Source organism: Aspergillus neoniger, assembly GCF_003184625.1.
Source record: "Aspergillus neoniger CBS 115656 unplaced genomic scaffold BO87scaffold_41, whole genome shotgun sequence".
Taxonomy (NCBI): domain Eukaryota; kingdom Fungi; phylum Ascomycota; class Eurotiomycetes; order Eurotiales; family Aspergillaceae; genus Aspergillus; species Aspergillus neoniger.
Window position 1 is genome coordinate 1 of NW_020291169.1, and position 23,728 is coordinate 23,728.

General features: G+C 52.5%; 10 protein-coding genes across 10 annotated transcripts; 5 read left to right on the forward strand and 5 right to left on the reverse strand.

Annotated features, from left to right (window-relative positions):
* The first annotated feature begins 273 nt into the window (after positions 1-273).
* Positions 274-2,953, forward strand: BO87DRAFT_446639 (C6 transcription factor). Its single transcript, XM_025628234.1, has 2 exons — positions 274-2,632; positions 2,688-2,953. The coding sequence occupies exons 1-2, from the start codon at positions 379-381 to the stop codon at positions 2,699-2,701; spliced, it is 2,268 nt and encodes a 755-aa protein (XP_025475416.1). The 5' UTR covers positions 274-378; the 3' UTR covers positions 2,702-2,953.
* Positions 2,931-4,677, reverse strand: BO87DRAFT_419220 (pantothenate transporter; the record flags this gene model as incomplete). The annotated part of the gene is made up of 6 exons (XM_025626932.1): positions 2,931-3,470; positions 3,527-3,806; positions 3,862-4,014; positions 4,081-4,277; positions 4,336-4,493; positions 4,554-4,677. The coding sequence occupies 6 exons, from the start codon at positions 4,675-4,677 to the stop codon at positions 2,931-2,933; spliced, it is 1,452 nt and encodes a 483-aa protein (XP_025475417.1).
* Positions 4,678-5,947: 1,270 nt separating this feature from the next.
* Positions 5,948-7,030, reverse strand: BO87DRAFT_318526 (uncharacterized protein; the record flags this gene model as incomplete). The annotated part of the gene is made up of 3 exons (XM_025619805.1): positions 5,948-5,995; positions 6,062-6,564; positions 6,625-7,030. 3 exons carry the CDS (start codon positions 7,028-7,030, stop codon positions 5,948-5,950), a joined length of 957 nt encoding a protein of 318 aa, XP_025475418.1.
* Positions 7,031-7,238: 208 nt separating this feature from the next.
* Positions 7,239-8,328, forward strand: BO87DRAFT_446653 (Aldo/keto reductase; the record flags this gene model as incomplete). Its single annotated transcript, XM_025628235.1, has 2 exons — positions 7,239-7,624; positions 7,692-8,328. The coding sequence occupies exons 1-2, from the start codon at positions 7,290-7,292 to the stop codon at positions 8,326-8,328; spliced, it is 972 nt and encodes a 323-aa protein (XP_025475419.1). The 5' UTR covers positions 7,239-7,289.
* A 372-nt stretch (positions 8,329-8,700) lies between these two features.
* BO87DRAFT_446657 (uncharacterized protein) lies at positions 8,701-9,544 on the forward strand (the record flags this gene model as incomplete). Its single annotated transcript, XM_025628236.1, has 1 exon — positions 8,701-9,544. Exon 1 carries the CDS (start codon positions 8,732-8,734, stop codon positions 9,542-9,544), a length of 813 nt encoding a protein of 270 aa, XP_025475420.1. The 5' UTR covers positions 8,701-8,731.
* Positions 9,545-10,109: 565 nt separating this feature from the next.
* BO87DRAFT_446661 (NRPS-like enzyme) lies at positions 10,110-13,904 on the forward strand (the record flags this gene model as incomplete). Its single annotated transcript, XM_025628237.1, has 2 exons — positions 10,110-10,340; positions 10,404-13,904. The coding sequence occupies 2 exons, from the start codon at positions 10,110-10,112 to the stop codon at positions 13,902-13,904; spliced, it is 3,732 nt and encodes a 1,243-aa protein (XP_025475421.1).
* Positions 13,905-14,023: 119 nt separating this feature from the next.
* BO87DRAFT_419221 (alpha/beta hydrolase) lies at positions 14,024-15,030 on the reverse strand. Its single transcript, XM_025626933.1, has 2 exons — positions 14,504-15,030; positions 14,024-14,443 (listed from the first exon to the last, which is right to left on the reverse strand). The coding sequence occupies exons 1-2, from the start codon at positions 14,912-14,914 to the stop codon at positions 14,090-14,092; spliced, it is 765 nt and encodes a 254-aa protein (XP_025475422.1). The 5' UTR covers positions 14,915-15,030; the 3' UTR covers positions 14,024-14,089.
* Positions 15,031-15,952: 922 nt separating this feature from the next.
* Positions 15,953-17,122, reverse strand: BO87DRAFT_169599 (copper acquisition factor BIM1-like domain-containing protein). The gene is made up of 3 exons (XM_025618328.1): positions 16,719-17,122; positions 16,582-16,653; positions 15,953-16,532 (listed from the first exon to the last, which is right to left on the reverse strand). Exons 1-3 carry the CDS (start codon positions 16,915-16,917, stop codon positions 15,985-15,987), a joined length of 819 nt encoding a protein of 272 aa, XP_025475423.1. The 5' UTR covers positions 16,918-17,122; the 3' UTR covers positions 15,953-15,984.
* Positions 17,123-18,432: 1,310 nt separating this feature from the next.
* Positions 18,433-19,230, forward strand: BO87DRAFT_169610 (uncharacterized protein). Its single transcript, XM_025618329.1, has 2 exons — positions 18,433-18,796; positions 18,930-19,230. Exons 1-2 carry the CDS (start codon positions 18,652-18,654, stop codon positions 19,157-19,159), a joined length of 375 nt encoding a protein of 124 aa, XP_025475424.1. The 5' UTR covers positions 18,433-18,651; the 3' UTR covers positions 19,160-19,230.
* Positions 19,231-19,825: 595 nt separating this feature from the next.
* BO87DRAFT_446665 (tannase) lies at positions 19,826-21,956 on the reverse strand. Its single transcript, XM_025628238.1, has one exon. It carries the CDS (start codon positions 21,642-21,644, stop codon positions 19,917-19,919), a length of 1,728 nt encoding a protein of 575 aa, XP_025475425.1. The 5' UTR covers positions 21,645-21,956; the 3' UTR covers positions 19,826-19,916.
* Between the last annotated feature and the right edge of the window lie 1,772 nt (positions 21,957-23,728).

Genomic DNA, 23,728 nt, shown 5'->3' on the forward strand with positions numbered 1-23,728 from the left:
AATGGTTGAATGGCTTCAGATAGGAATTTGAGATGGTGTTTTTGATGGGATGGGCCACCTAACCGTAGTGGGCCACCTAACCGTGGATTACGTTAGTTAACGTTACCGGGATGAGTCAGCTGCCAGTCAGCTGAGAGCGGAAAATGGCGGCGGAAAAAGGAAACCAGCGACGGATTTGATCGGAAAACCGGGTTTTCCTCCCAGTAATAGCCGGTCAGTCTACCTGGACCATCCTGGACCATCCTACAGGCTAAGCAGATGAGCTGCAGCATCCGACTATCCGATTCGAAGGAGCATATGCGCGGGTTCTGAGATTGACTATCTACTTATATCCGCCCGTTAAAGCTGTGTGCGGAGCTTCTCCAACAGCAAGCGGAAATGACGGCGAGCGAGGAGGCATCCTCCCCCGCCACGCGCGCGAGAAAGATCCGAAAGGTGACCCGCGCCTGCGATGCCTGCAAGACCAAAAAGAAGGCTTGTACGGGCAATATCCCCTGTGGTCCCTGCTCCCGCCGTCACTTGGCGTGCACCTACGACTCCGCCTACAATCGGGGTGTGGCGCTCAGCCCTCCTCCCTCATCATCGCGTCCCAAGAACCATCGCCCTCTGCGGGAGCACGGCAGCTCACGCAGCAATCCAGATCCGGCTCCAGGTGTGATCCAGCCCCTGCAGTCTCCCTCTGTCCTTCGCTCAGTTACCGAGCATTCCCAGCCAGGCCTGCAGAGCAGCCCTGCATCGGGGCCAGGTACACTCCTCGAGTCTTCTATCCTCGATGCATCTGTTCGACGAGGCTCAGTAGACGGGACCGGTCAGTACTGGGGTCCGAGCTCAGCACATTCATTTCTGGGCAGGGTCGTGGAGGACTTGCATGCCAGTCCCTCCAAGCCTATTGCCCCGGCACAGGATCCCGATGCCTCAGCAACCGTTTCCATCTTCTCCTACGGTGATCGTGTAGTTCCCGAGGTTCAGTTATCAGATTTTGTCTGGCCAAGCCAGGCCAAAGCCAAAAGCTTGATCCGCCGATATTTCGAGTTTGCAGCACCGACATATCGCGTGCTTCATCAACCTACGCTTCACACCCTGGTCCAGCGCTTGTACCAGGAGAATTCAGAGGGCAACCGGATCGGCAGCCAGCTCGATGTAGCATCCCAAGCCGTCTTGCTCTTACTCCTTAGTACTGCAGCCATGTTCCGCGTTGATGAGGACGGGCGAATGAGAGATGCCGACGAGGATGGCTGGCGCAGCAGCGAGCTTTACTACACGCAGGCAGAGCATCTGCTGTCGCTCGAGACGGGTGCCCCTACTCTGGCCTCGGTGCAAGCTCGTTTTTTGATGGTGCTTTATCTGCTGAGCTCCTCTCGAGCCCAGAAGGCGTGGTTCGTGTTTGGCACAACAGTCCAGCTGATGATGGCCCTTGGTTTGCACAATCGATGGGCGAGGAGGCACCATGAAGAAGAGGAGGATCTGGTGAAGCAGGAGTGTCAACGGCGCCTTGTATGGTGCTCTTACACTCTGGACAAGTATCTCAGTGTGATCCTTGGTCGACCGCGACTGTGGCATGATGAAGACTTGGACGAAGATCTTCCTACGCGCGTCAATGACGAAGACCTAACGACGCGGGAAAGGCGTTTGTCGAGACGTGACTGTGTGATGGATGCGCCAGTCTTTCATGCGACTTTGGCACAGATTCTCACCCAGGCGGCCAAGGAACCTTACGTTCTATCAGGCCTCTCCGATCGGACGGAGATTGAGACCATTCGAGGCCTGTGTGGCAAGGTCGCGGAATGGCAAGCGGAACTGCCTCCTTTTCTCTCAGGGGTCATCCAACCCAGTAGTTTGGTTCCGGTGTTTCGGCGCCAGTTGACAGTTCTGCAGCTGGCTCGTCATCATGCATTGATGTTCATCACGCGGCCTCTCCTATTATTGGATTATGGGCAAATGTGGCCTGAACACCGAAGCAGTTACCGATACCATCTGCATCTTTGTCTTACCGCAGCGCGAGAAGCCATAGAATTGATACTTAGCTTTGTGCGTGAGGATGAATTGTTCCCAGCATTTTGGTACTCACAGTACATTGCTTTCAATGCTTTATCAATCATCTATCTATACCTGATCCAGGTCAGACGCAACCGTCTGCCTTCTGCTGGTCTCGACTTTGTCCGGAGCCCGGAACACACCTTGCATGCAGATTTGGATGAACCCACGCTCTACAGACTGTCCGAGACGGCAGTGACACACCTCGCCGACGCAACAGCTCGCAACGCCCCTTCTTGGAAATACAGTGTCATCTTGCAGGGTTTGCGACACGAGCTGGCCCGCCTCGTCTCCCCGATGGACACTGGCGACGCTCAAGCCACCGAGCCGAATGAGCTATCTCATCCAGTTTCCGAACGGAGCCCTCGTCCGACCGAACATAGAGCTGAGATGGGTCGCCGTGAGCAGCAGGCAGAAGGCACCGCGGTGAGGGATTATGACCCTGACCCTAATATATTGCCGACCATATTCTCTGGACCGGACCCCGCTATTGATCCAGGGCTACTCGATCCCAGGACACAGTCCCTCTTGGACACTTTCATCATGGGCGAAAACGTGGTGCTTGATTTCTGGCCACAGCTAGAAAGTCTGCCTATCTGTAAGCATTCTTCTCGTAGTCGACAAGAACGCCTAGTAGGTGCTAATTAACCCAGCATACCCCGGCTGATGCGGAATTCGAATGTGACTGGGACGCGAGAACCTCAATTAGTAGATCTATTCACATATTTACTGGTAATCCGACCGGATTGTTGCTCTTGCACCATATATCCAGGTAGGGTGTCTACGACAGAGCTACAGCAGGACCGGCTTGCCCAGTCAGTAATCTTGGGAAGTCTCGCAAGTTGGTAAGTTTCCATTTATTCCACCCCGGCACTCAGCACCTGCTCAGCGCCCAATTACCAGATATACTTATAACGAATCTGCCCGTCCTCCTCCTCTGCCTTTTGTGCCTTCACATTGAGCGTATGGAGATACAATGCCAACAACCCAGTCAAGACGATTCCGGCAGCAGCAAACGCTGAAAGGGTGATACCACCAGGCCGGTACTGTGGCGAGTCGGATGTGGGAAAGAAGTACGAGCCGTATATATTGGACGAGTTACCGAAGAGGTTTACCAACGCGTACACAATGGCCCGCTTGGTGCGTGTCCGCGGGATCGTACTGGCAATCCAGGCTTGAACGACGTTGAAAGCGGAATATGAACCAGCGCACATTAAGAACATGCCGATGTATCTGACTGCAGTGGCTCGAGACGATATGACCATGACGTTTCCCACGATGTCTATGATTAGAGGCCACGCGATAAGAACTGCGCGCTGGCTCGTTCGGTTCGCAATGAAGGAATTACCAAGAGCGGTGATGAAGCCAAAGACGTACACCGGGGCCGTGATCAGCAGCGTGATGATGTTGCTAAATCCCAGTGTTTTGACGATGGTCTAATAGCACATGAGTCAGAACCAAAGTAGCGGAAAACATGATAATTGGTACTCACAGGGAAGAAGTAGGTCCAGCTTTGAGATGTGAGCTGGCAAACCTGGATCAGGATCAACATCCACGCCTTGGGATCTAATAATGCATCCCGCAAGCCCTCGCGGATGGAACCATTCTCATCGACCTCATCATTTGCGGCGCGGGCAAGACGCCATTCGGAAAAGCGCTGCTCCTGTTCCGATAGCCACTTCCGCTGCCCGGAACGAGGAAAGTCTGGGAGAAGCGCGACAGCGAGAAGGCCGGCCACCATTGTGCCAGCTCCTTCAATGATAAATAGCCATCTGTTCGCGCACTGGTTAGCTATACACTCCCAGAGTATGCCAGGAGATCACCCACCTCCAGCCTTCCAGCCCGCCTTTGCCGTTTAATCCACTCATGACGCCCGCGGCAAACATGCTGCCAAACCCGTTGGCGATGGTGTTACCACAATACACCACGGCTACTCGCACCGCAATTTCGGACGGTTTGTACCAGGAACTAATCAGCAACCTGACGGTATCGCTCGTTAGAGTTCGTTCACAGACAAGATCATTCGGATTGATAGTGGGTACTTACAAAGCCCCGGGAAAGAAAGGTGACTCGGCGAACCCGAGGAATATGCGCACGCATATAATGCCAGCGTAACCATGTACCGCAGCCATGCAGATCGAAATTCCTCCCCAGATGAATATGGCTGCTGGGATGTAGCGGGAGGGTTTCAAACGGGTCAACAGAATGTTACTCGGCACCTGGCCTACCAGGTAGCCGACAAACTGTGCACCAACATCGATCAGCACTGTTTCAGGTCCCAGGATTGGGCACTTTGCATACCATGATGGCTACCGCAGTTTGATATTGTGTGTCAGAAAGGCCCAGGTCTTCCTGTAGCCCTCCCAGACGGGCATTGGCGATGTTGGACCGGTCCAGGATATTGAAAATAAATAGTAGGAACAGCGAAGAAATCAGATGCAGATCGATCTTGCGCACCACTGCCGGCAGTCAGCATCACACGATTGCCCCAGTAGTATGGAACCACTGTGTAGTCTTACGGCGCTTTTCCAGGGCCCGTTCTTCCTCCGGAGTCAACCCCTCGAACGATTGATCCACCAAGTCCAATGGCTTCCCAGTGGACTCGACATGGCGAGAAGATGCTTTGTTGTCAATCTCCGCCATGCTGTCAGATGATGTTGGTATGTACTGCCAGGGCTACAACAGCCGATATCGGAACAGTATCAAGGGCCAAGGCCACAAGGGGGTGGCTAAGAACGAATTTTGATTTAGGGGTAAAGATGGGCAGATTTCTACGAGAAGAAGACGAGAAGGAAAGAGGATTCAACGTCCTTCGAACATCAGAACATCATTGGTTTTATAATGCTCCCCGGCTGCATGTCGGGTTGCTGTACCCCAGATGCCATGACACTATCTCCCATCTGTCAGTGCGGGGTCCCCACGAGCGGGAAAGGAGCGGATATCCACTTGTTCCGGGTTTCTCGTATTGGCATCAGCATCAGACCAGCGCTGGATCCACCCCGGAATTGTGTGGGTTGCCTGTCAACTTCCCCAGATCTGTTTCATATGCTTCGATCATGCTTAAATACTGTGCCGGTGCTTAGACAGATGATGTCCAGAATGTATCAGCTTTTGCATCTCCATCTCATCATCTCTCCATCCAGCACAGCACTTTATATGCATCCAAGTACCAGACCTTTTTATCAATGGCCCAGTCGGACATTGTACTGTTGTATCATTGTGAACTCGGGCTGTTCATTTTCGCGCATCCGTTAACACCCTAGCGGTCGCTAACCTAACTCGACTCGCCACCCGACTCGACGGCCACATGGAATCCAAAACTCTCCATGATATTGACACTGCTCGATCTCCATGTCTTTCCGACATTTCCGATATATATCCGCTTCCCGAAGCTGCGAGATCACCTTGGGACATAAAACCCTTTCCCGACAAAGTCAGGTGAAGGGTACGTTTCTATGTCAGTAGCCTATCCCATACCCTCCACTCATGTCATGTGTGAGGACATTATTGACAAAGTTAAGTTTTAAGTATCATGACCCAAATCACTCACTCCATAATAGAGCTTGGGTTGATCTAGCGTCGTATAGCATGGTACCGTTTTCAAACCTCTAGTTGTGGGTAAGGTTTTGCAGATTCCCATGTAGAACAACATGCAGGTATAATCATCTTTACAAATTTGAATTTGAATATCTCCTAGTCGGACATTCTGTCTACTGGAGGCCATTCAACGTACCGTTGCTTGATTCGTCAGCTTCCAGGGCTGTCTTCCCCAACGATTCTTCATGCCCATCTACTTCCAACCTCCCGTCCCTGTGTGACATCGTACAGGGCTACCATGAAAACCTGGGTGACGACTAGTCTAGGTTGCAGTGTACTACGCCAGGCCAGCTGGCCACATATACATCTTTCAGCACTACAAAATGGCAACTCCATTGGGCGGGCTAGCCACTCCTCCGGGAACCTAGTCGAGGAGGCGGATTATCAATAAATTGGGAAACAACGGATCACAGTCGGCAGTATAACTCACCTTTAATGGAACGCTGGTGAAGAAAAATGACCAGCGCTGCCTCTTTCGACACTCCTCGCTCAGCTGCTCTAAATCGAACATTTCCCCGATCGGAAGTCCCCAACCGGCCAGCAGCCACTCATGTAGCCAGTACTTGAAGTCCTGGCACGGCCAGGCCTCGAAGCTCGGGGTGTCACTAGCGACAGCAGCGAATTCCTTCTCCCAGAGCCACCGGAGTGTGGCCTCTGACGACTCGATCCCGATCGCTGGGGGCGTGGAGATGATGGCCATCGCAGAGATTTCATCTTGAGATAGTTGGGCATAACCCCGTCCCCAGCCTGCCCGGATGAACAAGATATCACCCGGCTTCAACTCTGTGCCCTGGGCCTGGGCCACTTCCTCCAGGACGGCGACTGTGATTGACTGGCTTGTGAAAGGCTTCACAGGGACATGGTTTGCCTCCGCCCAAGCGACATAATCTAACAAGACTCCCCGTCCGATGATGCCTCCAGTTTCCACCCAAGCTGCAAGAACAATTAGAACAAACTCATCTAGGATGACGATCTTCCCGCTGTAATACGCACCATGAATACCGTTAACTTTGGTGGTTAGGATGTCGTCAAGGGTACGGCCGTTAAAGTATAGTCGCTGTTCCTGGTAGCCAAAATGCCGTAGGCCGTCCCACTGCGAGCTGGACTGGGTGTTGAAATGCAGGATGTCATCGTTGACAGATGTGGGGGCGATATTTGAGATGGTCTGGGCAAATGGGACCCGATTGAATGCGGGCGTGGTGATACGATCCAGTGGCCAGTCGGTGGAAATGCGAATTCCATCGCGGATTTCGCTGGCGGCGGCACGCGTTCGATCGGGGGTAAGAAGATTCAACATACCACACTGGTCGTCGGGTCCAAATAATCCCCATGCATTGCCGGGCGGACCCGACTTGTCCAGCGGCAAGTCATCGAAGGCGGGCTTCTTGCTGAACGGCATTGCGTTGCGGCTATTCTTTCGCCTAGGAGAGAGTTTGGCGGGGTAGTAGATGAAGAGTGGATCATGGGAATGGAGTCAAATCGTCATCTTGTTGGCCCTAGTGATCATCTTCTCCGAAGTCTTGATTTATCCGCCGTTTGGCTGTCGGATTTCCGACCCACTTGTGTTGTGCTGCTTGACTATATGAATCACCAGCACCATCCTAGGTCAATTTCTGTCTCTCTGTTTAAGACATAGAGAAATAGAAGTGGCGCCTAATATGTCTCTACCCTCGCATTTTACCCTCAACACCGGCGCCAAAATCCCTGCCGTGGGATTTGGTACCTGGCAAGCCAAGCCCCTTGAGGTGGAAAACGCCGTCGAAGTGGCCCTCAAGGAGGGTTACCGCCACATTGATTGCGCCGCCATCTATCGCAACGAGACCGAAGTCGGCAATGGCATTCGCAAGTCCGGGGTGTCCCGTGAAGAGATCTTCGTTACTGGCAAGCTGTGGAACACCAAGCACGCCCCGGAGGACGTGGAGCCAGCCCTCGACAAGTCCCTGCAAGATCTAGGCCTCGATTACCTGGATCTCTATCTCATGCACTGGCCCTGGTAAGTGACTGTCTACTTGATCGTCCAGGATCGTCCGGTGGAGACTAAGCATTAACCCCTTATACAGCGCCTTCAAGGCTGACGACAAATGGTTTCCCCTCAACGACGATGGAGTGTTCGACTTGGCCGCCATTGACTACATCACCACCTACCGCGCCATGGAGAAATTGCTAGCGACGGGCAAGGTACGCGCCATTGGCGTGTCCAACTTCAATATCCGTCGCTTGGAGGAGCTGCTTGGCCAAGTCTCCGTCGTGCCCGCCGTCAACCAGATCGAAGCCCATCCCTACCTGCAACAGCCGGACCTGCTGCAATACTGCCAGAGCAAAGGCATTCTCATCGAGGCCTACTCTCCGCTGGGCAACAACCAGACTGGGGAGCCGCGCACTGTCGACGACCCGCTGGTTCACCGCGTGGCGGGCGAGCTTAACTTGGACCCCGGACCACTGCTGGCCAGCTGGGGCGTGCAGCGTGGCACCGTCGTGCTATCCAAGAGTGTCACCCCGGCTCGCATTGCAGCTAACTTGCGAGTCCGGGCGTTACCGGAGGGGGCCTTTGCACAGTTGAACTCGCTGGAACGCCACAAACGCTTCAACTTCCCGGGCCGTTGGGGTTACGACATCTTTGAGGAGGTCGGCGAGGAGGCGGTACGCCAAACTGCACTGGCCGCGGGTCCCAGTAATAAGGTTAAGTTTACTGTATAGCCGATCGCAATGTATTTTAGAATAATAGAATTGAGTGGTTTTGGCAACTTTGAGAAGCCGGATGCAATCGGGCCACTCACGCGTCAGCACCTTAAACAGCCGGTCAGATCTCTGGAAGTGGTTGGCCGAGCGCGCCCATCTTAAGTGACTGGCTAACGGTGCCAACCCCAGATTTTAGTCCTGCGTTGAATGGGGCTGGTTGGCCGCTCAGGCGAATGAACCGGGGTTCCACGTTAGACGATCCATGGATCGTAGGTCAGACGAGGTCAAGGTAGCCGAGTGCCCGAAACATCCTCCACCCCCCCCGACTTCGTTCGTATGTCGATCAGCACATGGCATATATCCTTCAGGGGGAATCGCTTTTCAGCATGTGCCTGGATGACGGTGTTGCTCCCCAGGGAAGATGGCCAATTACTCGGCCCCCGTTGAGGGCATCGCAGGGGGTTATACGGGCAACAGCCTGGCTATCCAAGCGGTGTTAGCCAGCTTGTTAGCATGTGCTCTGTACAGCTCCATCGAACTCATTATCCTGGTATTCCTCACATTTCACGTCTATGGGGGACTGTACTTCTGGAGTCTACTCGTCTCAACCGGGCTCGGCATCATCCCGCAAGCGATCGGACTGCTGCTGAAGTACTTCCAGCTGGCGCCGCTATGGATTCCAGTGACACTATCAACATTCGGCTGGGCTATTATGGTGACCGGGCAATCTGTGGTGCTCTATTCGCGACTTCATCTGATCTTGTCGAATCAAAAGATCCTCCGCTTCGTTCTCTACATGATCATCATCGACGCCATCATCCTGCAGATTCCGCAGATCATCCTGTCCTATGGTGCCGTCTACGGCGGGGCGGGATTCGCATATGTCTATAACACCTGGGCCAAGGTGCAGCTCACGGGGTTCTTCGTGCAGGAGATGATTATCTCGACGATCTTCATCGTGCAGACGTTCCGGCTGCTCTATCTCTACCCGCATCGGAGCAAGCGGAGGACCAATATCATGGAGCAGCTACTGGCTATCAACACGGCGATTATCTTGATGGATATCTCGCTGTTAACACTGGAATATCTGGACTTGTTTATCTTGCAAACCTCGTTGAAGACCTTTTTCTATACCGTCAAGTTGAAGCTGGAGTTTGCGGTGCTGTCGCGGCTGGTTTCGTTTGTACATTATGATCCGGAGCTAGAATCTTCGACGTTTACTGGCAGTAATTAGAGAACAAATTTTCTCATTACATGGGTGTCTACTGGTGTGACCGTTATTACTGAGCCTTCTACCTTGGCGTTGGTTATTGCTAGTAGGAATGACTCGAGTCACAGCCGGTGATGTAACTGTCACATGGAGTCTGTAGGTACCCTTCCATTAAAAAGGGCATTTCCGCCAAACATAATCCGATGCATCGCATAAACGATGAAGAAAGCGTATCCATAGCGCAAATGATAAGAAGAGCAGGGCTTCCGGTGCCCCCAGTTCTTTCCTTCCCCGCATGAGGCTTTTCCGCCGGTGGAGAAAACCATGGCGGAAAAGGGCGGGGATGCAGGCGGAAATGCGGCATGGAGGGCATCTGCATCATCTGCATTCCATCTTCCCATGAGCAATCGAGTCAATACCCGTAGACTAATCCGTAGATGCGGAGTCCAGACACACGAGCGGGTTGTGATAAGACTTGCCTGTGAATGGCATTTCATAAACTTCAAGAAATCCCCCATGCCACTTGGGATTCTCCTCAACATCCATCATCTCACTCTTCCTCCCTCCCCTACGCCACTGTGTGTTCAAGATGGCATCCGTGGCAGTCTCTCCCATTCCTTCGTCGCTCTCCTCCCCAAATAGACTGAGTGCTTCGTCACCCGCAACGTCGGTAGATGAGATTGAAGCGGAACCTGCGGAGGAAACCATTCACACAATCAACCACCTCATACAGGCTCGAGCCAAAGGGCTTCATGGAAACGAGCCTATTGTCGCTTACCCATCGTCGGGTACCGAGTACACATACTACACTCCCAAGCAGGTGAACATGCATTCGCATCTAACTTTTGGGGTCACAAGGGATACTGACTACTTCTGCCACCAGTTGAACACCTTCGTCGAAGCCGCGTCGGTCCACTATGCAAAGGTCATCCCACAGCGACGGTCTTCAGACGATCCTGTACAGGTTGTAGGATTGCTGGGTCCCTCCGACTTTGAGTACATGATCACATTGCTGGCTATTTCCCGTCTCGGTCACACAGTCCTCTTGCTATCGACGCGCATTGCCGAAGATGCCTATGTCAGTCTGATCGAAAGCACCAAGACTGCCTTCCTCATCACATATCCCAGCTTCCAGGCGGTTGGGGAGAGGGTGGCTTCGCGGACGGCCATCGTACAGCAGCCGATATTGACGAGTGAGAACTACAATTTCCCCGGCGCAGACACCCTATCCTTGTCGCCAGCGCAGTTGGATGGCAGCATAGAGGCAAAACATATCTGCTGGATCATCCACTCAAGTGGCTCCACTGGTCATCCGAAGCCCATCTATCAGACGCACTCCGGAGCCTTGAAGAACTACGCCAACAACTTCGGCCTCCGGGGATTCATTACCCTGCCGCTATTTCACGCGCACGGTATCAGCTGTCTCTTCCGAGCCATATACTCGCAGAAATTGATCTACCTCTACAATGCGAATCTGCCGCTGACAGCCCCACATCTACTGGCAACTCTCAAGGACCACAAAGAAATCGAGATCCTGTATGCAGTACCTTATGCACTGAAGCTATTGTCCGAATCCGACGAGGGCCTTCACATGATGGCCCATTTGGAGCTGGTCATGTTTGGGGGCTCGTCCTGTCCGAAGCCCATTGGAGATAAGCTGGTGCAAAACGGAGTGCGTCTGGTTTCCCACTACGGGACCACCGAGACCGGTCAACTGATGACTTCTTTCCGCGAGAGGGATGATCTGGACTGGGACTATGTTCGCCCGGGCCCATCTCTGCTGCCATACCTCCGCTGGGAGGAACAGATGTCTGGCATTTACGAACTGTGCGTCTTGGAAGGCTGGCCCTCCAAGGTCGCCAGCAACCGGCCCGACAACTCATATGCAACCAAGGATCTCTTCGAGAAGCACCCGACTGAGCCCAACGCGTGGCGCTACTATGCCCGCTTGGATGACACCCTGGTTCTGGAGAACGGCGAGAAGGCAAATCCACTCATCATTGAGGGCGTGGCGCGTAACGACCCCAACGTTGCCGAAGCGATCGCCTTTGGGGCCAACAAGCCGCGTCTCGGATTGTTTCTTATTCCAGCAACAAGTAGCAAGTGCCAGACAGATGACCAGCTAATTGAGGCGGTATTCCCAGCCATCGAGCGCTGCAATGCGGAATTGCCCGCTTATGCCTACCTTTCCCGCGATATGATCCATGTGCTGCCCGCGGATGCGCCCTATCGCAAAACGGACAAGGGCACTGTCATTCGCGCCGCCTTTTATCGCGATTATCAGGAACAAATTGACCAGATCTACGACGCCGAGGATGCCAGCGGTGACCAAGTGCTTGACGGGGGCGAGCTGGAAGCATTCCTCCGTGAGCAGCTACTAGAGGTCGCACCAGGTATTGATCCTTCTACCTTGGGTGCGACAACCGACATCTTCGGTCTAGGCGTGGATAGTCTGCAGTCAATCCGTCTGCGTACGACACTACTCCGGACTCTAGACATAGGAGGTCATAAACTCTCCCAGAACTTTGTTTTCGAGCACCCTTCGGTGCAGGCCATGGCGGACGAGTTAACACGCCTGCGGCTGGGACAGGCGCCGAAAGAGCAGCGACCAGTCGAAGAGCGGATGGCGGATCTCATTGAAAAGTATGGCAACCAATTCAAGCGTCATATTGCAGTGCCTCGCGAAGAGTCTGGTGAGCATGTCGTCGTGACAGGTGCTACTGGATCTCTGGGTGCCCATATCGTTGCCCAGTTGGCCCAGATGGATCATGTCAAGACCATTTACTGCCTGGTCCGGGCAGAGTCCCGCGAAGCAGCCTTCCGTCGTGTTCGTCAATCACTGCGTGCTCGTGGCCTGTCGTCTGTTCTGTCACCAGCTACTGAGCACAAGATTATCTCTCTTCCCGCTGACCTCGCCAATCCAGCACGCTTAGGCTTGGACGAAAGCGTGTATAACAGATTGTTGCAGTCCATTACAGCAGTGATGCATTGCGCCTGGTCAGTCAACTTCAACTGGGCACTAGAAAGCTTCGAGTCCAGCTGCATCGCTGGTACCCGCCATCTTCTCAACCTTTGCTTGGATGTTCATGGACCTCAACCAGCCCGGTTTGCCTTCTGCTCGTCGGTAAGTACCGTCGCCCGGACGCCAGGCAATTGGGTCCCGGAGGCGCTGCCAGATAGTCTAGCCTACGCCCAGGGCATGGGATACGCGCAATCCAAGCTGGTGACAGAGCACATTGTGAACCGCGCCGCTCATGAAGCAGGAATCACCGCTCGGGTGTTGCGTGTGGGCCAGATTATCGCCGACAGCGTCCATGGGATCTGGAACGCTACCGAGGCCATTCCTATGATGTTCCAGACAGCTGAAACCATCCACGCCCTGCCGCAGCTCGATGATCTCCTCTCCTGGACGCCTGTGGATGTCGTGGCGACCAGTGTGATCGACCTGACCATGGCATCCAGGGCAGGCGAAGTGGTCAATCTGACCAACCCACTGTTGAGCCACTGGACAAGAGACTTGCTTCCTCTACTCCGACAAGCTGGGTTAGAGTTTGAGGAGCTCCCTCGACGTGAATGGCTGCAGCGGTTGCGCGAGTCTAACCAGGATCCCAATGTCAACCCGCCCATCAAGCTGCTCGAATTTTTCACCAGCAAGTACGACCATGACAGGCCTAGTCGTGTGCTGCTGTACGATACCAAGCAGGCCGTAGCTGCTGCGCCTGCTCTACGTGAGGCTGGCGGACTCACCCCCGAGTTGGTCAGCCGGTTCGTCCAATACTTCCGCACTCACTGCTGGTCCACGTCTACGGGCGCAACCACCACCGCAGCACCAGCACGCGAAGTCATCTTCCTCACCGGACCATGCGGATGCGGCAAAAGCACCGCTGCGCAAGCTCTGGCACAGCGATTCGAGATTCCAGTCATCGAAGGCGACAACCTGCATTCGCCGGCCGCGCGGGAGAAGATGGTTAATGGGATTCCGCTGGAGGATCGCGACCGGTGGGACTGGTTGGCGCATATCCGAGGGGCAGTGATGGATCGACTGCAGCAAACCACTGCGCCGGCTGTTGCTGTTACCTGCTCCGCACTGCGTACTGTCTACCGTGATGAGCTGCGACGGCTGTCTCAGCTGTTAGACTTCCCTGTTACAGTCACCTTTCTGCTCCTGTCTGTTGACGACCGGGAGACATTGAAGGAGCGTATGGTTGCACGGCTGGCTAAGGAAGATCATTATATGCGCTCAACAATGGTGGATTCCCAGCTGGATATTTTAGAGCAGCCAACGCTGTCGGGGGGCGATGTGCTTACGGTAGACGCGAGTCAGGATAAGGCACAGATGCTGCAACAGGTGGAGGAAACTGTAAGGGGATTGTTGAAGGCGTAGATTTGATTATACTTTATATTGACTCTAGAGTTTGGGCAACATCAGTCGGCGTATTGGTCAGTTTCATTCCAGGTTGTTTTTGGTTTTTCGTTTTCTTTTCTTTTTTTTTTTTAATTGTTGTGATTTTGTACGCTTCTACGCCGATCATCGCTAGAGAGTTACAGAATAAGATCCTAGCATGCACTTCAACGTTGAAATTCCTTCACACACTCGTCCATCAATCGAACCGTCTCCCCAATCCGATCAATAAATGGAGCACAGTGACTGCTGTCAATTTCCCTGACGATCCACTGTTGCTGAGTCGCAGCCATCATGCCATACTGTGCTTCTTTCGGAACGGCAGGATCGCCCGTGGTGACAATGAAAGCCAAGCCTCCTTGGAATGCTTCCTCCGCCCATGCAGGAGCCGGCTGGGGCGAGGTAAATGCCAGAGTTGCATGCGGTTTGACCTTCGCATTGAGGTCCTTGAGAAGGGCCGGATCAACATCTCCCGCAAAGTTGGCGATAGCGTCAGCGGGTACGTTAAGGTTGGCAGTGGGCTGTATTAACGTCAGTCGTTGTGTATCTTCCGTGAGAAGATGTTCCTTGGAAGAGCTCACCTTGTCCAATAGAATCCACGGGGGAAGATTCCCTCCCTGTAATCCTGCACAGCTGACTCCCTCCGGCACCAGGAAGGCCGCGATGAACACCATTCCAATCACGCCGCCACGCTTGCCTTGTTGCACTCGCTGCGACTTGGCCAAACCGAGGGCGGCAGCTGCACCAGGCATTCCAGCATACGAGTGCATCATCAGGAAGATATCTTTACCCTCCTCTTCGACCAATTTGTGCAGTGTATCCCTGATCACATCCGTGTCTGTCTTGCAGTCTGCGACAGTGGGATCGGCCGGATCAATGGATGGATAAGCCGCATAGTGAACGGGGTACCCAGCATCAGAACAGGCATCGAGGAAGGGCTGGTACAGCTGGCGGGTGATCCATGCGCCGGGGATGAAGACAAGGGTTGCCATTAGGGAACGGAATGGGATACTCTGGCAGGAGGCGAGAAGTGAACGATGGACTATGAAGGCGGGAGAAACTGGCTTTGGATGTAATTTATATATGGCACAGTTACCTAGACCTGGACCCCTGGTGATTGTCATCCGAGAAGCTTGTCACCCAGCCTTGCGATAGGCAAGAAAGTGGTTAGCGCTGACATGTCCCCAAACCTTTCCCATTCCAGCTAGGCTTACTGAACTGGACAGCTGGCGATCTCACCATCCGCCAACTTTATTTGTTTCCTTTCAGCTAGCTGGGTTGAGACCCTGTATTCCATGAGATTGAAAGATTTTCTTATTGGGTGTTTGGCGGGTACCAGTATCTCTACTTAGTAGCGCCGCGCAATGTCAGACCCATGAGTCCCGTGCATTGGTGAATTTCAACCAACGGCAAATCGGAGGCTAATAGGATGGGTGCGAGGCAACCCACAATCAGATATGTGACTACATTTTCAGGCAATAAAAAAGGTATCACTGGTAGATAGGGTCATGTCCTAACATCTCTTTCCTGCCACGCCTTCTTAGTAGTACTTGGGAAGAGTGATTCTATGTATTCTTTGTCCCTTGATTTTGACGCCGTGTAATGAACTAAAGCTTTTAATCGCACTTAGGTAATAGCAACTTAGTTAATGAATAGCAACTGAAACTATTTTCTATGCTGATCATGTAGATCATGCTGCAGCTACCCGATCAGTCGTAAGTAGACATATCTAAAGCTGTAGACACGTGTTTCTGCGAAAGGGCTTGGCTACTGCTGGCGACGTGTTGCAGGTTGCTACCCCTCTCAGCCCATCTATACAGCTACAAGACAGATGCTCCTGGCCAATTATCCACGTCCCTCGCACTACTTTGTGGGATAAGCTGATGTAACGATCAATTGCTCTTTACATACAACATCAATCGTACAGGTATCATTCGTTGTCCCTCCGACTCTATGAGGTAATCCTTAGCCCCTCATGCCGCTCATTACGGACAGGGCCGGGAACGAGTCCTCCACATTATGTACATAATCCCTATCGTTTTATCATAAGAATGCTGGCGCTCTATGCCTGCTGCTGTTGGCGACCAGCCGTCGAAGCCGACCACGTCTTCTGAGCCGGGTTCATCATGTTCATAGCGACTTCATGTTCGCGCTGCACCCTCTTCTGCCAGTACCGACCGAGGAAAAATGCGGCTGCACCTATCAGCGCAGCACCAGCCACAGTTCCTACCACGATTCCTGCAATGTCGCCTCCAGACAGTCCGTTCGAGCCTCCCGAGCTGCTGCTGCTGGAACTGCTAGCCGATGTGGTTGACGAGGACGAGGACGACGACGAAGACGAGCTGCTCGTGTCGGCCTCTGAGACATTGAAGCATGGGATGTCGGTGGTGAATGAGCTATACGGTACGTAGGTAATATCAGCACATGCATAGTAGGTCTCGTTACCGTCATTGTCGAAGTCGGAGATGTATTTCAACTGAAGAGTAGCGTTGGAGCCGGAAGTGATGTTGGATGGTGGGTTGGGCACTGAATAACATTCGTGACCAGGCTCGACGTCAGGAAAGCGGCTGCCAGCCACAACAGTGGTGAAATCGGCATTCTTGGTGGGGTCTACTGTATGTTAAGGATGTTTTAAACTAGGCGAACCCGGGAAACTTACCATTGTCAAAGGAGATAGCGAGGTTAACGGAGTATGATTCATCCTGAAGGACTATAGAAACTGCACCATTTGCTGAGGAAGAAGAAAGACATCAGTCAATGTGTAAAGTGAACATACCCAGACAGTTCACAACTTACTGAGAGGAAACTCGGTTCGGTTTGTAACTCCCGCCGATGAACCGCAAGGGGCTGTGGTGTCCCAGGTGGCTCCCCAAGCTCTGTCTGGTGGCCACAAGAATGCCGCAGCACCCATATCGGTGGCTTCAGCAGCATACACGCCGGAAGCCATCAGGCTAGCCGCTGCTAGCAAGCTAGTGAACATATTCTTGGAAGGCATTTTGTTCCCGAGAAGACAGGCAGGTTCCAATAAAGGGGTTTTCCAGGCACTGATGGCTTTCTCTTGAGTTTGAAGATGGATCGGCGTGGTTGAAAAGAGAAATTCGAAGGATGATCCGTTCGTTGCATCCCTTATATAACAGACATCACGCCCGAAAGCTCGCTATTTCGCCGGTTCGATCACCATGCAATTGCACCAATCCATTACTGATCCGGGTCATGGAGGTAGCCATCTCCAATGGAAAAAGTCCGGGAACGCCAATGGCATGTGATGGGCATCCCCTCTCTTCTGCAGCATGTCACCATGCATTCGGTTCCAAGTTCCGCCGTTAGGCGAGCTGTTCCGACAGGGTCGGGCTTCCAATGGTGGCAATCCACTAACGGTAAGTTAGGTTATCAATCAGTAAGAACTAGCCTGGTTCTGGAAAGGAAGGAATGGCACTAATCGCAAATTCCCCTCCTTTGCGGTCACGATGCATCTGAATCACCAGTGAATTGACAGTCGGAAAGGGCAGCTCCCGGCATCGGATCATATCAGATCGATAAGGGCTCCACCGCGGCCCAATTGGACTTTCCGTCAGCTTGCTGCAGGTTGGAAGAGCAAACCTCTAGGAGCCCGTTACTTCTCGCTATTTTCTCCTGACAAAACAGTTTAACTACATCGTACGTATTCCAGCAGACCCCAAGAGTCAACGATGGATATTAGGTAAAAAGGGCACAGTGGACCGTAGGTCCCGCTCCCTGGAAAGGGTACCCGGTGGGCCCCGAGCACTGGAGGGTCCCGAATCGCCCAAATATGCCTGTCTGCATCCTGAAAGCAGAATCTGTCTAGACGCCGTTTTCTTTCCTGCCAAGACGTCGGCCTGTTCGCCATGACACATGGAATAGTGGACCGAGTTCCTCCCTTTGTATAATACCTCCGAGCACCCATGCCAGCTAACGACGGATCCTTGGCGTTCCAAAAATTCCTTCCCCGAGTGGGTATCCTGGGACCGGGATGACTGAAAGCATGTGGTTTAGCTCAATTCAAGGTCATTGCCTTCGGATCAGATAAGTATTTCATCGGGGTCCACACTCATTATAATGACAAGCTTTGACCAGGGGCGTACTCGAATAATTTACCCGGGCTGACCAGCTCCACCAGAAATTCCCTACCTTGACTGGCATACCGAGCCGAAGGAGATGAACGTCCGAAAATCGGACCCTCGAATGTCCTGCTTGTAGACCCTATGATGTAACCTCGCGACATACTACTAAAAGCCCTGCACCGTTCAGACAGCTGACTGGTCCAGGATTCAGTGTACTCTTGCGGGATTAATCTATTAGAGTCCAGGCGAGCGCCACCCTTAGCTCCTCCTTATTGTACTGCAGACTCCGTCTGCACTGCACTCAAGGCAGTCGCCAGCCCGGGAACCCGCATGAACCCGAGAAAAATCTACTAGTCTATAGACATTGTGAAAAGGTATACCATGGGTCACAAAAGCATATGGCGGGACATGGTCCGGTGGCCTGACAACTTTCTCAAGGTTACCGGCGTCGGCGCAATAATCGAGCGAATTATGACTCGATCTACTGCCTTACAGAATAGAAGTCAGTGCAGCACACGGACTCTTTGGAGCATATAACCGTGCTGATCCCACTGAGCACACCTATTCCACGTCACAAGCTCATTGGACGCGAAGCATCTCTTCTCTCTATCACGTTACCCGATACAGACACGGCTGCAGATCTAGAGATGCGGTCACTTCTTTTCGTTCTCGCTGCTGTTGCAGCTCTTGTCACTCCCGGCTTTTCATGGAGCTTTCCTGGCACTTTCCCTATAGTGAGGAGGGAATCGATCGAACCCGGCAGTCCCTTGTATGAGTGTCACGCGAATTGCGGTATGTATGATGCAGCACCGATTGATGTGTTCTTTCATGGAATGACTCGATTACCCTCATGATGACTTTGCTCCTTTACTATGACCATTCCCAGTCCAACCGCTTCATGCAGCTAACCCGATAAATGTCACAGGTGGCGTCATTCTTATCTCCCAAGACAGCGATGATTACTGCTCCAATTCAACCTACAAGTCCGAGCTCAGTGCTTGCCTGAAGTGTGCTTTGACATACAACATCTGGCAGTACTACGGCGACGACGTAAAGTCTGCAGCCGAGGCTTGCGGAGACAGTGCCACTCCTAGTGCCTCTTCCGCTACCGGCGCTGCAGCCACTGCAACAGCTGCCTCCAATAGTGTATGTTAAATATCAAGTGTCTGGTAGCACACCCAGATCTGACTGACGTGGCCTTCTTCTAAGTCCGCTACAAACACTGCGAACATGGCAACCACCACTTCGACAGCTACTCGAAGTAACTCTGCTTCGTCGGCAACGTCTACTTCCGGTGCTAATACTTTGCTCGGTTCCAACGCATTGGTCTTGGTGTTAGCTGCTGCGGCCGGAGTAGGGGCTTTGATGTAGAAATCCTGTTGCAGGATACAAGATTCTAGTCCTTGGGGGTAGGGGTGGGGGTGGTGGCTCGTTACAAAGGGGCTGGAGTCCGAGTAATGTATATGGATCACCATAGAAATCTCTCTGTGTAGTATAACATCCTGAGAATGATACCTCAAAGCAAATAGATGTACATTCCCTCGTGATGACGGTGCGATTCTCCATGGCTCAAGGTTGGTAGGAAGGGGACTATGGCTAGTAATAAGGCAATAATGAATTTATCATCAATTAGTCTTCAGATGAACTATGTGCTTCACGAGGCTCTTTATGGCCGAAAATATGTTTTGTCTCCTGATCAGTGTTACTTGATTTACATGAAGATCCACAGATGCAAATAGAGGCACGCTAGTGGTAGCAAGTGATACGCTCAACGAATGTGATGCTATCGCAAATGGCCCATGGAGGCCGGCGTTGTAGATCCTAGGTATACACATAATAAAATGAAACTAAGCTAATATACATGAATGGATATTATGCTTCAATAATGCGATGCGCAGCCTTATTTGGCTGTTTAGTAAAGGGGCACCTTGTAGGCGTCGAAGGTGTAGTCCCAGGTGTCAAGAGAGGCCTGGTCGTAGACACAGTTGAACTTGGTGCCGTTCTCGGTCCAGAGAGGACGAAGGGGCCAAGAGCAAAGCTGGGCGTTTTGGCCCTCCCACTCACCCGCCAGGTGGGTGGCGTTGAGGGTGTGAGGAACGATACCCTTCTCAACCCAGTTGATCATGACAGCCAGGTTGGTCTGGGGGAAGGGGCCGTTGGCCTGGACATCATTGGTTGCGCAGTGAGAGGCACCCGGGACTAGGAACAGGCGGTACCAGTCACCCATAGCCGCGACACTGGCGTTGTAGGACATGTCCGGGTACATGATATTGCGGACGGAGTTGTAAAAGTAGACCGAAGAGCCGGTAGGAATAGACTGATCAGATTCACCGTGGAAAGTGATGATCTTACCACCCGCCTTCTCAAACTCAGTCAGATCGGGCCAGGTAGTCTGCATGACATCCTCGTAGCGCTTCCAGCCCAACTCCATCCAGTCACGGAGGGTGTCGTAGGTGACATTGTCGAGGGTAGACAGGTTGTCGGCATCGCGGAGCTCTAGGAACTTTGCAACCCACTCACCACCGGTAGAGGCAATGCTCATTTCATACTCGCCAGTCTCGGAGTTATAAGAGGTCTCGGCGTCACTGAAGGAGGCAGTAGGCTGGTAGGAGATGTAGGCACGGCGGCCCTTGGAGTCATGCAAACCCTTCAGGATTTCAGCAGCCACTGCGACACCCTCGGCAGAGACGGTGCCGTTGATGGCGGGGTCAGTGCCACGCTTGCCAAAGCCAAGACCGATTCCGCTACTGGAGCTGGCAGCGCAATGGTAGGGAAGGCCAATGGTGGAGTTGATGTTGAAGTGGAGCTGGCAGAGATCGGTACGGGCAACAACACCGTCGACCTTGCCATCGAGAGAATCGCAAGCGTCGATGGTGGCATTGACGATCTTCTCCAGTTCACATGGAGGGGGGTAGTATCCGAGGGTCTTCTCAACAACGTTAGAGTAAAGATGGTTGGCCTGCTGCTGGCCGTAGCGAATGGCAGGGGCACCAGGGATGACACCGTCATAGACGCCAGGGTACTTCTGAACCTGACTCCAGCCTTCACGACCACCCTCGGAGCAACCCTGGTAGTAGGTGTACAGCTTCTCGTCTCCCATGCTATAGAAATTTTTGGTGAACTCCTTGCCGACGATGGTCAGCTCGCCGATACCGTGATATCCCATGGAGTATAGGGCCTCGTAGTTGATCGTGCCATTGGCCAGGAGGAAAGCAGTGTCCAATTCGCCGCCAAAACCACCGTCGGTGGTACCGGCAACAGCACCATACATGACACCACCGGGAAGATAGCTAGAGCCGCCGCTGATCATGTACGCCATGCCACCTGTGGCCAGGAAGCGGTTCTCGAAGCTCTCAGGGGCGGGGAGCCAGTACTGCAATTTCACGGTGTCGCCGCGACCATTGTGGGTGTAGTTGAAGGTGACGCCGCAGTAATCGTAGGTGGCATCGGGGAAGAAAACCTGGCCGCTGGTAGAGGCGTTGTAGACAGGGGAGGCGGTTACAGAGGAGGGAATCATGGTGAGCCCGTACACAGAGCTGGGCAGGGCAGCCTTGACGTTGGCAGTGGTACAGACATCAGCCAGAGAAGCTGCATGGGCAGCAGTGGCGGTCAAACCCGCCATCATCGCACCACGACGCATGATGGGCTTGCGACGAATGAGAGATGGAATTATGGTGTAAACGATGTCCAGGCCGATATAGAATTAAGTAACCTCGTTAAAGCGGGTAGGAGAAAGAGTGGATGAACGAGCGATGTCTTCTGGGCAATAGATGTGGTCGGAGGGAGCCCGGGTTTTATATAACCAGCATCTAACCATGACAAGCTCTCTTTTGGTCTGCCGTGTAAAAGAGATCATCATTGTGGTGGAACAAGGCGAGAAGCTGGTCAGGAGACGCTCCCAGTGGATGCCGTTGACTATGGAATTCAAACGCCTCCCTCTCCCTGCCCCGAGTAGTGGTTGAGCCAAGAACGCGTGTCCTACGGGCCACAGAACAAATTAAGATGGTAGCCTAATAGATAGTGCCTACAATATAGACAGATCGGTTGAAAGCTCCGATTTGGAACAGGCTAGAACGCATCTTGGCAGATTCGTCACACCTGGAAGCTGGGTGGGCCCAGGGCACCATTATCTGCAGATGCATCTGGAATGATGCTCGGAGCATTCCGAAAACGAGTTGATGATGCCTTGTAGCTTATTTTCACATTAATGCCGTCATTACACCCGTTCAAACGTCCCATAGAGAATTTAAGAGATTCTACGTCGTGGATCGAAGCCTTTATCTCGGGTAGATTTCCCCAGCGTTAGCAGTTTCTTGTCCCCGACCAATGTAGGTGTACCTGCACTTGGGCCAGGCGAAGGCCATGTAGGAAGATGAAGCATCCTAGTCATATGACAGAGCAGCAGACCTGCGGCCGAGACATTGATAGTGAAGTATTGATGCTTCTTCTTGAGCAGGTTCTGAGATGCGGTCAATTTTTGCAGCGGCCGATATTGGGCAGGGTCTTACGGCTAGTCGCGGCATTGAGCTTAAAACCTAAAAGGTAAAAGGTTTATGTAAAGTAGGTCTACTGCAGGGTCTTCTCGGCTCCCTTTCCACGAGCATGATTCACTAGGCCTTCTCATTCACAAAGCGCAGCTTCCTTTGCACAAGGAACGTCTTCATTGGTTTTCTACATACTCCGTCATGGCATTGCTTTGTTACTCATGACGGCAGTCGGAGATCAGACACTAATTTTCAGGGTCTGAATTAGGCAGGGTTTGTTGTCGCCCCGCGCCGTTAAAAACTTTATCCGCCCTGTACGTAAAAGCCTGTCGATTATGAAATCATTCATCACGCTTCCTTATATCTCGGGATAGTGAGAAGATCATTCTACCTTCTTTGGCCGCGTCATGTATCGTGCATACAAAATTTCTGTTCACGTCTAGGCACCAGCTTATGAGCCTCAGAGGCAGACATCGCTCCTGGCTAATGGGTCGGCTCTCGAATGAGCTGGATTATGCTTGATTGAAGAGTGGGACTTCTTTGTCGGCGAATATTCGGGGATTTATTCGTCAAAATTGGTCTTCATCAGTTTTTCGGTATGAACTCTTACGTGGCGACCCCGTATCTTGGTGGGACCCGGTGTATGTTTTTATGCGGACCAGGAGAGAAGGCTAAACGGGTATAGAAAACTTTATCGTAAAATCCATCTTTGCAGAGCAATATAGAGGTGGTGATATCTATAGGACGTAGTAATCTGCGCCACTGGTCAACTAATGCAGGTACGCAATGCTTGAAGATCGCCCTAGACGTTACGGCACAAATTTAGTAGTCAATACACAGGTCTCGATCATTTAGCCTAGCACTCTGAATTGTGGCTTTGCTGGTTTAAACCTTGGTTGGTATCTAACGCATGGGTATGTTTTAGTTGCTACGTGGGTAGAAGGATATCGAATGAACTAATTTTAGAGGCACTCCGGTCTTTGAAGAATCACGGAGTGTAGCAGAGCATCTTAGCAGGGGTCATTGTGCCGATATACATATCCGAGAATATTTCATGGCAGTTCAGGTGACCTGTGACAAATAAAAGCCTACTTGGTACACCCAAAATGCCCATATGCTCGCAGTTCCCACCTAAATGCCGGCTCTCTATCGCAAAATCATACTTCTTCTGCGTGCTGGGTAGAGACTTCCAATCTTAGTTAAACTTCTGTAGTAAACTTCTCTGCCCCGCTGCCAAAGT

Bases quoted from the DNA above. Each gene is read 5' to 3' on its own strand.
- BO87DRAFT_446665 (XM_025628238.1), bottom strand. From the start codon at position 21,644: ATGCGTCGTGGTGCGATGATGGCGGGTTTGACCGCCACTGCTGCCCAT.
- BO87DRAFT_419221 (XM_025626933.1), bottom strand. From the start codon at position 14,914: ATGGCAACCCTTGTCTTCATCCCCGGCGCATGGATCACCCGCCAGCTG. The intron at 14,444-14,503 runs GTGAGCTCTTCC...ACGTTAATACAG, and splicing joins CGTGGATTCTATTGGACAAG to CCCACTGCCAACCTTAACGT.
- BO87DRAFT_446639 (XM_025628234.1), top strand. From the start codon at position 379: ATGACGGCGAGCGAGGAGGCATCCTCCCCCGCCACGCGCGCGAGAAAG.
- BO87DRAFT_169599 (XM_025618328.1), bottom strand. From the start codon at position 16,917: ATGCCTTCCAAGAATATGTTCACTAGCTTGCTAGCAGCGGCTAGCCTG. The intron at 16,654-16,718 runs GTAAGTTGTGAA...CTTCTTCCTCAG, and splicing joins CCGAACCGAGTTTCCTCTCA to CAAATGGTGCAGTTTCTATA. The intron at 16,533-16,581 runs GTAAGTTTCCCG...AACATACAGTAG, and splicing joins CGCTATCTCCTTTGACAATG to ACCCCACCAAGAATGCCGAT.
- BO87DRAFT_169610 (XM_025618329.1), top strand. From the start codon at position 18,652: ATGCGGTCACTTCTTTTCGTTCTCGCTGCTGTTGCAGCTCTTGTCACT. The intron at 18,797-18,929 runs GTATGTATGATG...TAAATGTCACAG, and splicing joins TGAGTGTCACGCGAATTGCG to GTGGCGTCATTCTTATCTCC.